Source organism: Littorina saxatilis, linkage group LG3 (genome assembly GCF_037325665.1).
Source record: "Littorina saxatilis isolate snail1 linkage group LG3, US_GU_Lsax_2.0, whole genome shotgun sequence".
Classification (NCBI taxonomy): Eukaryota; Metazoa; Mollusca; class Gastropoda; order Littorinimorpha; family Littorinidae; genus Littorina; species Littorina saxatilis.
This window is the reverse complement of record NC_090247.1, coordinates 49,494,702-49,508,671: the sequence shown is the minus strand read 5'-3', so window position 1 is coordinate 49,508,671 and position 13,970 is coordinate 49,494,702. Positions and strand designations below refer to the sequence as shown.

The 13,970-nt window shown below is 42.6% G+C and overlaps 1 protein-coding gene across 1 annotated transcript in view; it reads right to left on the bottom strand.

Annotated features, from left to right (window-relative positions):
• Nucleotides 1–1,574: 1,574 nt before the first annotated feature.
• The window catches only part of LOC138962549 (mitochondrial pyruvate carrier 2-like), a 16,784-nt gene continuing 4,388 nt past the window's right edge, over nucleotides 1,575–13,970 (bottom strand). Inside the window, exons 4-6 of the mRNA XM_070334394.1 lie at nucleotides 12,354–12,438; nucleotides 10,236–10,347; nucleotides 1,575–1,732 (exon numbers count right to left, since the gene is read on the bottom strand). Coding sequence (XP_070190495.1) covers nucleotides 1,666–1,732; nucleotides 10,236–10,347; nucleotides 12,354–12,438 — 264 coding nt within the window. The 3' untranslated portion in view covers nucleotides 1,575–1,665. The remainder of the gene's footprint in view (nucleotides 1,733–10,235; nucleotides 10,348–12,353; nucleotides 12,439–13,970) is intronic.

Below are 13,970 nucleotides of genomic sequence, written 5' to 3'. Positions count from 1 at the left end.
AGAACGTAGGCACGTGAAATGAGTATGACAGTTTGGTTGATTTGTTGGATGGCTAGGCCTACTTGTTTGGTTTGTTTGTTTGGTGGGTGGCTGCATGGAATAGGGGTTGGCTAGTTGGTTTGGTATGCGGGTAAATGGACTAAGGGTCGGCTAGTTCGTCAGTGGGCGGGTGGCTGCATGAAATAGGGTTTGGCTGGTTGCTACTCATGGCAAGACTTTGTCAGCTTATTTAATTAACTTATGCTGAAATAGTTTCTCGTGAAATTATTAACCTTACTTACAGATGTTGAAGCTACCTTTAACATTATTTTTAAAATGTTACCGTTTTAGTTGTCGTTATTTATTATCATTATCCGTGCTGGTATCATTTTCCGTTCATTGATTGTCAGCTTGTCCCAATAAGACTGACTCCAGAACAACAGAATTTAAAAGAAAGATAGTATCTCACCTGGCAATTGAAGGACTAAGTTTTACTTAAAATACGCAAATCGACTTTCTGTCAATGTAATAGATTTGAAGCCATTCGATTGTGGAAAAAATACTCTTGTCATGTTTCAGGAAGTCCTCGTGAATTCCGTTGTCACTGCGCGTGCGTTTGAAATTTGAAAAAAAAATCAATCTATCAAACGCCTGTGCCATAAATCTACTGCAGATCGATTTAAATTCGATTGCATCGATCGCGGCTGTCTAGTGTTTGCTCAGTAATTGAATATGGGGTCTAAACTGTCGCACATGTCTCTAAGCGTGCATATAAAAGCTGAACCCGGGGGCTCTGAGTGCTTTGGGGTGCACAGCCATTATTCATGAATAATTGCTGTCTTTCGAAGCACTGAATGCTTCCTAGCTGTTTGTCCAACGTGAAAATTACGACCGACATTTCTGTGATCCCATAAAAAGATAGAAGCTTTTGAAAAGGATTTCATGGTGAAGTTTTAAAAGTTATTACAGCTAAGTAGGCTACAAATCGAGGTACTGGGAACGCTGTATGTTTTGATTGACTGCACAATATGGTGTGTGTAATGTGTGTGTGTGTGTGTGTGTGTGTGTGTGTGTGTGTGACAGGAAGAGAGACCGTGTGCCGTGTGTGTGTGTGTGTGTGTGTGTGTGTGTGTGTGTGTGTGTGTGTGTGTGTGTGTGTGTGTGTGTGTGTGTGAGTGTTTGTCTGAGCGCGCGAGTATGCATGCATGTGTGTATATGTCACTCTCCAAGAAGATGTGCACACATGTGAGTAAAACTAGCACATCTTTTCTTTATTTAAAAAATGGACACTGAAAGATATCATGAAGTTAGGTTCCATTTGAGCTAGTATAGGGCACAGGGGCTAGTATAGGGCACAGGAGCTAGTATAGGGCACAGGACCTAGTATAGGGTATGCGAATAAATCAAACTGTACATAGCAGTGACAGCAATATATCAAATAACCAAAGGGAAGTAATCGCTCTTTATGCATACGACACGCGTCATAGAGTAAGCGAGGGTTGTACTGAACCTTTTCTCCTGGCACCTGAGAGAATAACAAGCATTGAAAGGAACAAGCGGCTTTCATCCTCAAATGTCATCCTCAGTGACAGCAATGTTTTTGCGATTTGTTTTAATCATTTTTGATCAGCTTTATATTTTTCTTTCTGTCCTTCTTTCTTTCTTTCTTTCCTTCATTCATTCTCATCAAGATGTCGGCTTAGTTTCTTCAGAAGGGGGTAGCGCGTTTTCATCTTTTGGCGATGTGTGGTGTCTGAAACATATGCAGTAAATATGTTATCGCGTGCCGACGATGCCGTAAATATCATTTGCTTCAGAACGTTGTATACTTGATTACTACTACAACATGTATTACGACCACTATTTACACTATGGAGGACTGCCACCCTCTCCAACTGCTAACAGTTACAACAATATGCCAAACGCGAACATCTTCAAATCATCTAAAACTTTGCCTTCGTTTGGCAAAATTGCCTTAGGAACTTTTTGTCGGGGAAAGTAATCTTGTTGGTGAAAGTGATGCCAAGATTGCTTAAAATGAAAAAGGCCGAAACCTTTCTTGTTATTTTGGCATATTTGCTCAAGAACATTAAATAAATGCCAACAACATCCCTGGCCAAGTAAGATGACAGCATGCAATGAGGCCCACTGTGAACTACTGCTACCAAACAGCGCCACTTCTCTCCCTTGGTTTAACTATGATCTACGCGACCTGGTAATGCCTTGTAAGGCCAAACATAAGGTTGACTGCTTAACTCTAACCACCACCACCACCACCACCCCCACCACCACCACCACAACAGACTGCTATGATTCCTCTTGGCCATCTACACGACCTGGTAATGCCTCGTGAGGTCAAACGTAAGGTTGACTGCTGACCTCCAACTACCACCACCACCACCACCACCATCACCACCACAACAGACTGCTATAATTCCTCTTCGCTATCTACACGGCCTGGTAAGGCACCATGAGATTGGCTAGTACCACTCCCAAAAACAACAACAACAACAACAACACCACCACCACCACCACCAACAACAACAACAACAAGAAGGGCAAAGCCCATACGACTCACATGCTTGACCTTCTGCTTTACACATTTTTCCCACCAAAATACATGTGACCTTGACCCAAGGTCAAGGTCATCCAAGGTCATGCAACACAAAGCTGTTAATTCAAGACATAGGAAGTACAATGGTGCTTATTGGCTCTTTCTACCATGAGATATGGTCACTTTTAGTGGTTCACTACCTTATTTTGGTCACATTTCATAAGGGTCAAAGTGACCTTGACCTTGATCATATGGGACCAAATGTGTCTCATGATGAAAGCATAACATGTGCCCCACATAATTTTTAAGTTTGAAACAGTTATCTTCCATAGTTCAGGGTCAAGATCACTTCAAAATATGTATACAATCCAACTTTGAAGAGCTCCTGTGACCTTGACCTTGAAGCAAGGTAAACCAAACTGGTATCAAAAGATGGGGCTTACTTTGCCCTATATATCATATATAGGTGAGGTATTCAATCTCAAAAACTTCAGAGAAAATGGGAAAAATGTGAAAAATAGCTGTTTTTTAGACAACATTTATGGCCCCTGCGACCTTGACCTTGAAGCAAGGTCAAGATGCTATGTATGTTTTTTGGGGCCTTGTCATCATACACCATCTTGCCAAATTTGGTACTGATAGACTGAATAGTGTCCAAGAAATATTCAACGTTAAAGTTTTCCGGCCGGCCGGCCGGCCGGCCGGCCGGCCGGACGGACGGACGGACGGACGGACGACTCGGGTGAGTACATAGACTCACTTTTGCTTCGCATGTGAGTCAAAAACAAAAGTAACAACTACAACAACAAGAGGCGAAGCCTTCAAGGCTCCCGTAAGAAATCGACAAACAGTAACACAAACGCAATCACTCGTCACACGCACACACACACACACACACACACACACACACACACACACACACACACACACAGTCTCACAGAGTTAAAACTAACGCATCATATCTACTCCATGTATAACTTTCAAAAGAAGGTAAACGTATAAAATGAATGTGTATTTGTTGTTGGTGTAGTTGTCCCTGAAGGAGATCTTGTGCAATCCTCTCTCTTTCTCACACACACACACACACACACACACACACACACACACACACACACACACACACACACACACACACACACACACACACACACACTTCTTAACTGCATCAGCATAATGATCATGGCAAAGCTTATCTACAATTATTAACCTACACAGAGCTTGCGTATCAAGATAATATATTATTGGAATTGTCATACGACTAAGAGTAAAAAAATATGAGTCGAGTGTCACGATGGTCACACTCATGCCTCGGTCTCACATATACGATTTTTCGGAAGTGTCGGGGATAGTTAAGTCGGCTAGGTCGGAAGTGTCGGATGCAAATTCGGCTCCAAATTTCACTCCCGACCTGTCCTTACGACTGATCCGACCATGTAGCCGACAAGCAGACGACAACCACCCGACTTTAGGGCCGACAAATCCGACATGTGTCCAGACACTTCCGACTGCAGAAACGACAATTCCGACTGCAGTTACGACAGGCCCGGCTGAAAAACTTCCGAACAATAGCCGACTCTCACGACCAGTGTAACGACTAAACCGACTAGCTAACGACTGTCCTAACGACAAATCAGACTGCCCTAACGACAAATCCGAACGAAACTATGCTACCGACAAATCCGACCACCCTTACGAGTCTTCCGACTACCGTTACGACTAATCAGAATCGCCTTACGACTAAACCGACACGCTTACGACAACTACCCAACACATTTCTATTCGTCTGAGTCGGGAGGCTCTTCCGACTGTTTTGAAAATTTCAAAACAGTCTGAAGGGCCTTTCCGAACTAACCGACTTTTCAAAAACAAAATTGCTAATTCTCACGAACTCTCCGACCTCTTCCGACTTCCAGCCGACTACCTAAAGTCGGGTGACATTCGTAGATGTGAGACCGAGGCATTAGACAGGTTCACATGAGGTTATTTTCCTGGTCCTCGCACTCCGAAGTCTATGATATTGTTCAGTGACACATTGTCCTGCTGTCAACCAGCTCCGCGTTTTTGGGCATGAACAGTCACCAAGAAGACCATTATTTCGCACTAGATGAATACCCGCTTCGCCGGGAAGAAGTCGAGCCGAATACCCGGCTGCGCCGGGGACCCGGCTTTGCCGGGTGTACGCCGGCTTCGCCGGCGCACCGCACGAAGGAAGGGATATAAACGCGCAAAACACTTCGCCGGGACAGTGACCTTCTAAAAATAGTATAACGGGAATATGGATTGAGCGTTGTTGACAGTGACCTTCTAAAAATAGAAACAGGAATATGGATTGACGCCACACGAAGGAAGGGAGATAAACGCTGAAAACACTGGAGAAGATAAGGAACAGTTACTGGGAATGAATCCAGAGAAAAACCAAAATCGGTTCAACGCTGCGCGCTGAGAGCACGTGTTGAAATATCTCATCGACCAGGTTGTGTCCGGGGTGTACCTGAATATGGCCACCAAATTTGAAAGAGATCCATCGAGAACTTTGGCCGTGCATCGCGGACACACACACACACACACACACAGAGACACAAGTCGTATATATAGATACTGGCTGTGGGAAAACTATTAAGGTCAATGACAGAAAAACCGTGTACTTCCTCACTGCAGCCCTGGGAATTTTTTTAATCCTGCCCCACTCAATTATCGGGATGTTCCTGTGGTACACTATGCACTTTGTCTTTGTATCAGAGAGTTGTAATGTTAATTTGTAAGGACGTGCTTTCCTGAAACAAATGAAGAGTTGGATTACAACGCTGCAGTGTTCTCTGCCCTGGATTGTAGCTTGTCCGTCGTAAATCAGCAGTAGATCTGCGGGTACTGTGTTCATTTGGAAACCTACCATCCGCTTATCTGTCTTTTTCACTGCAGACACCAAGCAACAGGTACCTGCCATGTGGTCACTTTTTCCACTGCTGTCCTCAGTCTTATACTTTTCATCAAGACTTGTCACCAACCGAGTGGATCTAAATTCGGAAGTCGTCATGTGGCTGAGGCTGCGTCGATCTTGTCACTTATCCTCCTTTCTGAAACAAAAGGCAAAATACGATTAATTGTGATGACTACAACCTACACAAATATAAACAATGTTTTGATACTGAATAGTCGGGTTATACAAGCCACTTTACTTATGCAGCATGGGAACCCTACAATATGCGAAACATGTCAACTGACTGCAGCAGCCTGGTTCTTAAAATAATTCTGACGGTCAACACAGTCAACACACTATTCACAGTCCATTTTGAGGAGCAACTGAGGTACTCTCCAGTGGTGGATTTAGGGCGGGGGGGGGGGGGGGGGGGGAGGCGAAGGGGGCCCGGGCCCCCCTTTCAGGGAAAAGAGAGAGAGAGATGATGATGATGATGATGGAACTTTATTTTTCAAGGATAGAGGTTTAAGGCGACGCCTTTTCTTACAACCGGTCCTTACTTCTAATACAAATGTCTAATAAATGATAAACAAGTAAAGCAACATGACAAATAAACAAATTAAACGAACGACCCAGCAAACAGTCGACATGTAAGCACAAAATGACAAAGTAAGCAACATACAAATCAAAGGCGAAACATACAACATATTAATTGAGGTTACACATGTAAAGTGATCGACGGTAAAATTCACACAATACCAACGTTTACACTAATGCTTACAATGATTATATGGTGTAAATGATGATGATGAAGATGATGAAGATGATGATGATGATGATGAAGATGATGATGATGATGATGATGATATGATGATGATGTTGATTTGATGATGATAATGATGATGATGATGTTGAAGATGGAAAATCGCAACATAAATTCCACATAATACATGTAATAAAGAACATATTTTTGTAATTCATTAAGCTTTGGCAATTGTTGACAGCTACTTGCACATTGTTAAGACTAGATATAGCCATCTAGGTAGACATATAATGATTATGCAGAGCTTGTTTAAAACTCTTCAGTGAGGTTAATGATCTTATTACAGACGGAATGGAGTTCCACACCATAGAGCCAGAGAAGGCTTGACTAGTTTTGAACAAATCAATCCTGGGCATTGGTGGTAGAAAATTGATAAGACCCGTACCTTTCGGTGACTCTGTGAAATAAGTCCTGAATATAGTTGGGCACTTCGCCATGATATACTTTGTACATCATTACAGTCTTATTAAACTGTAACTGTTTAACTAGCGGCAGGTAGTTTAGATTCTTTAACTTCAAATCAGCTGATAATTGTGGACCATTTGACATGATTTTAGCTGCCCGACGATGTAGAGAGTTTAACTTTTTCATGTGAATATCAGAGACGCCATCCCAAAGAGTTGATGCGTAATTAATATGGGATACGATGTGGGCATGATAAAATAGTTTTAGTGTTGCGATATCGACATATTGCTTTAACTTTGATAGCAGAAACAAATTCTTGGATACTTTTTGACAAATATAATGTACATGAGATTGCCATTTTAATTCTTGATCGACTATCACACCCAAAACACGATGTTCCGTTACCTGCTGAACAGGTTGTGATTCCAGAGAAAGCTTTAACTTAAGAGGTCGTGACTGGTGTTTTTGTCTTGTTGTCATAATCATGCTTTTTGTCTTCCATGGGTGCACTATCATAAAATTCTGGTTACACCAACTGTTGACTTCATTCAGACTAGACTGTAAGGAAACTTCAATTTCTTGAACAGTCCTACAGTTTGTGTGAAGCGACGAATCATCTGCAAAAAAATCCGTTTTAACTTTGGAATTATATATATGAAGGGGGAGGTCATTAATGAATACACAAAACAAAATAGGCCCTAAAACTGACCCCTGGGGGACTCCACTCTTTAAACATCCTTTGGGAGAGGTTTTACCGTTTATAGAAACATACTGTGTTCTGTTGACAAAATATGATTTAAAGAATGAACACGTTGCGGGATTGTTCACGTACAATGCGAGTTTATGTAAAAGTAACGTGTGATCTACAAGATCAAAAGCTTAAGAGCTGTACTACAGGAATGTTTCGGACGAAACCCAGATTGAAAGTTGTGAAATAATTTGCACCTTTCCATGTAGTTCAGAAGATTCTTCTGGATGTGCTTCTCTAAAGGCTTTGATAAAATAGGAAGCAATGGAATTGGCCTGAAGTTATTAAGGTCAGACACATCTTTATTTTTAGGAAGTGGAACGACCTTTGCCGTTTTAAATGCATCAGGAAAAATATTTTGTTCAATGCAAAGATTATACACATACGTTAGGGATTCCACTATTGTACGGTGGGGCTAAATTTAAGCAACGACGGGGGGATTTTGTCAGGCCCCATGGATTTATTATTCTGAAGGTTTTCTATACATTTTCCAATTGCATGTACGGCAATAGTTGGGATAGAGAATGAATCTTGTGATTTCAATTTATGAATACAAAATTCTTTTAATCTAAACAACAGGGAGTCCCCACCCTCGACTTCTTCATTTACATTTTTAGATTGTTTCAATCGATCAGCCAAACACAGAAAGTGCTCATTGAATTCGTCAGGAGAAATGGCGCTATTTAATCTGCTATTGGGATTTACCTAACACTTCATTTATGGCTTGCCAAAGCGTGGCAACATCCTTTTTGTCTTCAACCAATTTATGAAAATGATTACTTTTTGCCTGGCGTACTAACTCGGTAACTCTATTGCGTTGTGCTTTAAATTCTGATTTCCTTTGATTTTCCTTAAAACAATCACGTAGTGCCATAGCTTCTACAATCTCAGGAGTAAGCCATGGTGGTAATGTAGGGGATTTTACTCGGTGTTGCCTCAGAGGGGCATGCTTATCAATAATCGGGTAGAGTATACTTGAGAAACAATTAAGCGCCTCCTCAGCCTCAGTACAATTAAACACATCATGGAACGGAGCTGAAGATAAGTCTATGAAAAACTTAGACTCGTGAAAATGTTTAAAGAGAGAGAGAGAGAGAGAGAGAGAGAGAGAGAGAGAGAGAGAGAGAGAGAGAGAGAGAGAGAGAGAGAGAGAGAGAGAGAGAGAGAGAGAGAGAAAGAGAGAGAGAGAGAGAGAGAGAGAGAGAGAGATGATTAAATGACAGTTTCTGAGCTCAGGTGGCCCTAAGTTACAGTATTTTGCTTCCTTGGGAAAAAAACAATCGGGGGGGGGGGGGGGCATGCCAAAAACGTTCGGGTGTGCCCCCACAACCCCCACAACCCCCCCCCCCCCCCCCCCCCCCCCCCCCCCCCCCCCCCCCCCCCCCCCCCCCCCCCCCCCCCCCCCCCCCCCCCCCCCCCCCCCCTCCTTAGGATCCTGGATCTGCCCTTGCTCTCTTATGGTCTTGTTTGAGTAATAACAATCAACTCAGGAGGAAGAAACCAACAGAGGAAAAAATAAACCATTAAAATTAACCGCGGAAACATACAGAATCACATGTGCCATTATGTAGAACAAACACCCACAGCAAGCTTTCTTTGCACGACTGTCGTTGTCTCAAAAACTCGCATTCTACCTGCTGTCCAAAAGAAGCTAATCTTACGTTGTGCTGCCTTGAAAGAAAATTCCAACAAAGAAAAGCAAGCTGTTGCAAGGTAAGATTACCAAGCGTTACAAACATTAGCGAATCATGATAGTGCGTAAACAGCAAACAGCACAATCAAAGAGGAGTCTGGAATGAAACGCAATACAGATCTAGGTAGATCTAGCTTTCAAAAACTGTCTTTCAAATTTAAGGAAGTTGTTGAAAGGCACCAAAATTTACAGACAGAACCATGACAGAGTTTTGAAACTGAGGCAAAATCGTAATCATTTTGACTTTGAGAACATATTCATTCCGTTTTCTTATATCTGCATGTTCAAAGAAATGGTGGACAGTTTTATACGGGCAGAGTAAATTTGAGACTCTACTGCAAGTCTTGAAATTCACATAAATCGAACCAAGAACAAAGACATCCAAACATTACAGGTAGTTTAGATCAACTCATTTCACTAGAGGTGACTGACTGCCTGGCACTGTTTTTGATATCCGTGTCTGCTGAAATAGAAAGAAATCAAACAAAACGGATTATCAGTAAGCTTACGTGACACGCTGTAAGAGTGGGAGACACTATGATTATATAGATCTGTCTTTACTTACCGCGGACACGACTGCCAGATCGACACTGCGCTTTCGACAGCTCTTCCTTCGCGCACACTGGAAACACGCTGTGCAGATCAGACTGTTGGAAATCTCTTTTGGTATCTTCTTTATCTATTTTTCTTGAGCTAAGAAACCGAACAATGTGAAATCGTCTTCGAATGCAGCTCGGTGAGAACTGAAAAGTGAATCTATACCACAATCCTTCACGCGACCTGACCTGATCTTGACCCCTGACCTGGTCTACATACCACACACGACACAAACCAGTCACCTGCTTTTATCCCCACAAAAAAAACCCACCACCCGTTTTCTTTGGATACACACTTTAACTACACGCATGCCGACGAAATGTTGATCATTGCTTCAATATTTTGAAGATGTTGCTTGGATAATAACCAGGTGAAATTAGTATTTCGGTGTTCAGTCAAATGTTAAAGTTTCTACCACAGACATACATACACACATACATACGCACAGACAGACAAAGTTTATCATCTCATAGCTACACTTACGTGAGCCAACAACAGCTAGATTGCCACTCCTCTTACTTGAATATCCGCGCGACCTGGTAAAGTCCGGTGAGACCCACTATGGAATTGACGAGGGAGAGACTGTAGTTTTTGGGGATGATGACCAGCGAGAAGCGTGACCAGACGAACCCTGCAAGCAAACAGCACGTGACAAAGACACTGTAACAGCAACAAGGTCACTCAAGCTAATTAACTCTGTAATGACAACTAGGTCACACAAACGAATGAACTCTGTAACAGCGACAAGGTCACACAGACGAATGAACTCTGTAACAGCGACAAGGTCACACAAACGAATGAACTCTGTAACAGCAACAAGGTCACTCAAACTAATTAACTCTGTAACAGCTACAAGGTCACTAAAACTAATTAAATCTGTAATGGCGACTAGGTCACACAAACGATTAAAGGTCACTCAAGCTAATTAACTCTGTAATGACAACTAGGTCACACAAACGATAAATTAACTATGTAACAGCAACAAGGTCACTCAAACTAATTAACTCTGTAACAGTGACAAGGTCACTCAAACTAATTAACTCTGTAACAGCGACAAGGTCACTCAAACTAATTAACACTGTAACAGCGACAAGGTCACACAAACTAATTAACTCTGCAACAGCAACACGGTCACTCAAGCTAATTAACTCTGTAATGACAACTAGGTCACACAAACGAATTAACTCTGTAACAGCAACAGGGTCACTCAAACTAAAAAACTCTGTAATGACAACTAGGTCACACAAACGAATTAACTCTGTAACTGCGACAAGGTCACTCAAACTAATTACCTCTGTAACAGTGACAATGTCACTCAAACTAATTAACTCTGTAACACCGACAAGGTCACTCAAACTAATTAACTCTGTAATGGTGACTAGGTCACACAAACGAATTAACTCTGTAACTGCGACAAGGTCACTCAAACTAATTACCTCTGTAACAGTGACAATGTCACTCAAACTAATTAACTCTGTAACAGCGACAAGGTCACTCAAACTAATTAACTCTGTAATGGTGACTAGGTCACACAAATAAATCAACTCTGTAACTGCGACAAGGTCACTCAAACTAATTAACTCTGTAACAGTGACAAGGTCACTCAAACTAATTAACTCTGTAATGATGACTAGGTCACACAAACGAATTAACTCTGTAACAGCGACAAGGTCACTCAAACTAATTAACTATGTAACAGCAACAAGGTCACTCAAACTACTTAACTCTGTCCTGGCGACTAGGTCACAAAAACTAATTAACTCTGTAATGGCGACTATAAGTATCAAACACTAATAAACTCTGTAATGTCAACTAAGTCACACAAACAAATTAACTCTGTAATGGCGAATATAGGCCACAAAAACTAATTAACTCTGTAATGGCGACTAGGTCACAAACACTAATTAACTCTGTAATGGCGACAATAGGTCACAAAAACTAATTAACTCTGTAATGGCGACTTTAAGTCACAAACACTAATTAACACTGTAATGTCAACTAAGTCACACAAACAAATTAACTCTGTAGTTGTGAATATAGGTCACAAAAACTAATTAACTCTGTAATGGTGACTATAGGTCACAAAAACTAATTAACACTGTAACAGCGACAAGGTCTCAATAATGAATTAACTCTGTTACAGCGACAAGGTCTCACAAAACATGTAACAGGAACAAATATCATTAATAATGTTTATTATTTAATGTAGAACAATATTTCTTTGCGAAGGATTCCACAGCGAAGTAATTGAAGGGAAGCAACTATACTTAGACTAAAGCACGAAACAAACTGCCGAGATTATCGGTCGTTTTCTGTTGGTACTATGACAGATTTTTTTCTATCACACAACCCAAGTTATACATGTTAGCACTTTAAATCAAATACTGATTTATCAAAATTTCATAAATAGCATTTGTTCTCTTATTTCCAAGATATCAGACGGAAGGCGAAAGATCTAGCCATCTAAAACTTAGTTTATATTCATTTGTACTGTCTTTATTTTACTTTAGGTAGGCCTCGGTCTTTCTGTCATAAGTCCAGGTTGCTAGCTTTCCACTGGGAGGAAGCGACCCAAAATTCCCAGCGGTTGAACAATAAAGATATGAAAACTGATGAAGAAAAAAGAAAAAAACTCACCTGTACACATGAGGGCAACAGACTGACCCAAGCTGACCTTCTCAACAGGGCGGCTCATGTCTCCTATCCCCGCTATCACCAAGATCTGACAACAGTATTGGAACCGAATGATAATATACTGTTCAAAAAAAGAAACGCATAGCTTGTAATATTTGGTTAATTTAGTTATATGGCTACAAGGATATCCACCAAACTGCAGAAAATGTTTATCTGGTCGTCGACCTTTCGTCCATTGCCACAAGTGAGCTCTGCACGTGACGCATGCGTTATCAGTGGCTACAATGTCAAAATTGCTCATTTGGCATGACCACTCGTCATGCTTCAGTGTAATCTCGTGAAACTCGGGGAATATTGAGCTCTCACCATGTCTTCCAAAACCCATAAAAGCAGATTGTTCGCCACAAAGAAATCAGACGACAATTCAGCGACGAAAGATGGCCCGATTGAGCAGAGAAGACCGCCAAATTGCATTGGGTCGTTTACAAGCAGGCCAAAGTCAAAGTGCAATCGCCAGGCACTTCCACGTGTCCCAGAGCACCATCAGTAGACTGTGGGTCAGGTTTCAAGCCACTGGCTCCGTTGCTGACTTGCCACGAGCGGGAAGACCAAGGGCGACAACTGCTGCTCACGACCGCTTCATACGGCTCCGCCACCTCCGGAATCGTTTCCTGTCGGCCTCATCTTCTGTCCAGGCTCTCCCCGGGCCACACCGATTATCGGACCAGACCGTGCGGAACCGCCTGCATGAAGCTGGTTTGAGAGCTCGCAGACCTCACAGAGGAGCTGTCCTCACCCGCCGCCATCGCCAGAACCGAGTGCAGTGGGGCAACCAGCACCTTCGCTGGACCGTCCGGAATCACTGGAGACACGTGTGGTTCAGCGACGAGTCCTACTTCCTGCTCCAGCGACATGATGGTCGGAGGAGGGTCTACCGGAGAGTAAACGAACGTTACGCGCCCAACTGTGTGGATGAGGCACCCGTTCATGGTGGTGGAGGCGTCATGGTGTGGGGGGCGATCAATACCGCTGGAAGGAGCACCCTGGTGCACGTCCAAGGGCGCATAACTGCCCAGCGATACGTGGAGGAAATTCTGCGCCCACATGCCCTTCCTCTTCTGGCTGACCAGGATGCCATATTCCAGCAGGACAACGCTCGCGCGCACACAGCACGACTCACCACCCAGTTCCTCACCGACCACCATGTCCAGGTGCTTTCCTGGCCATCCATGTCGCCAGACATGAACCCGATAGAACACCTCTGGGATGAATTGGACAGACGTGTGCGCAGGCGAGAAGAAGCGCCGGCAAATCACCGCGATCTATTGCAGGCACTTCAGGAGGAGTGGGACACCATCCCACAGCAAGATATCCGGCATCTGATCCAGTCCATGCCCAGAAGGTGCCGGGCAGTTGTTGCTGCTCAAGGCAGTCACACCCCCTACTGACTTGACAGCCTCGGCACCCAATCGTATTGATTGACTGATTGATTTGAAGATGCAAATGAACTGTGTGTGCATTCAACTGTGTCCATACCAAATTTCAAACAAATAATCTAAATATTGGATTTTCTGTTAATTTTTTCGAAAAATAAAACAAATTTGGCAAGTAGCAACTATG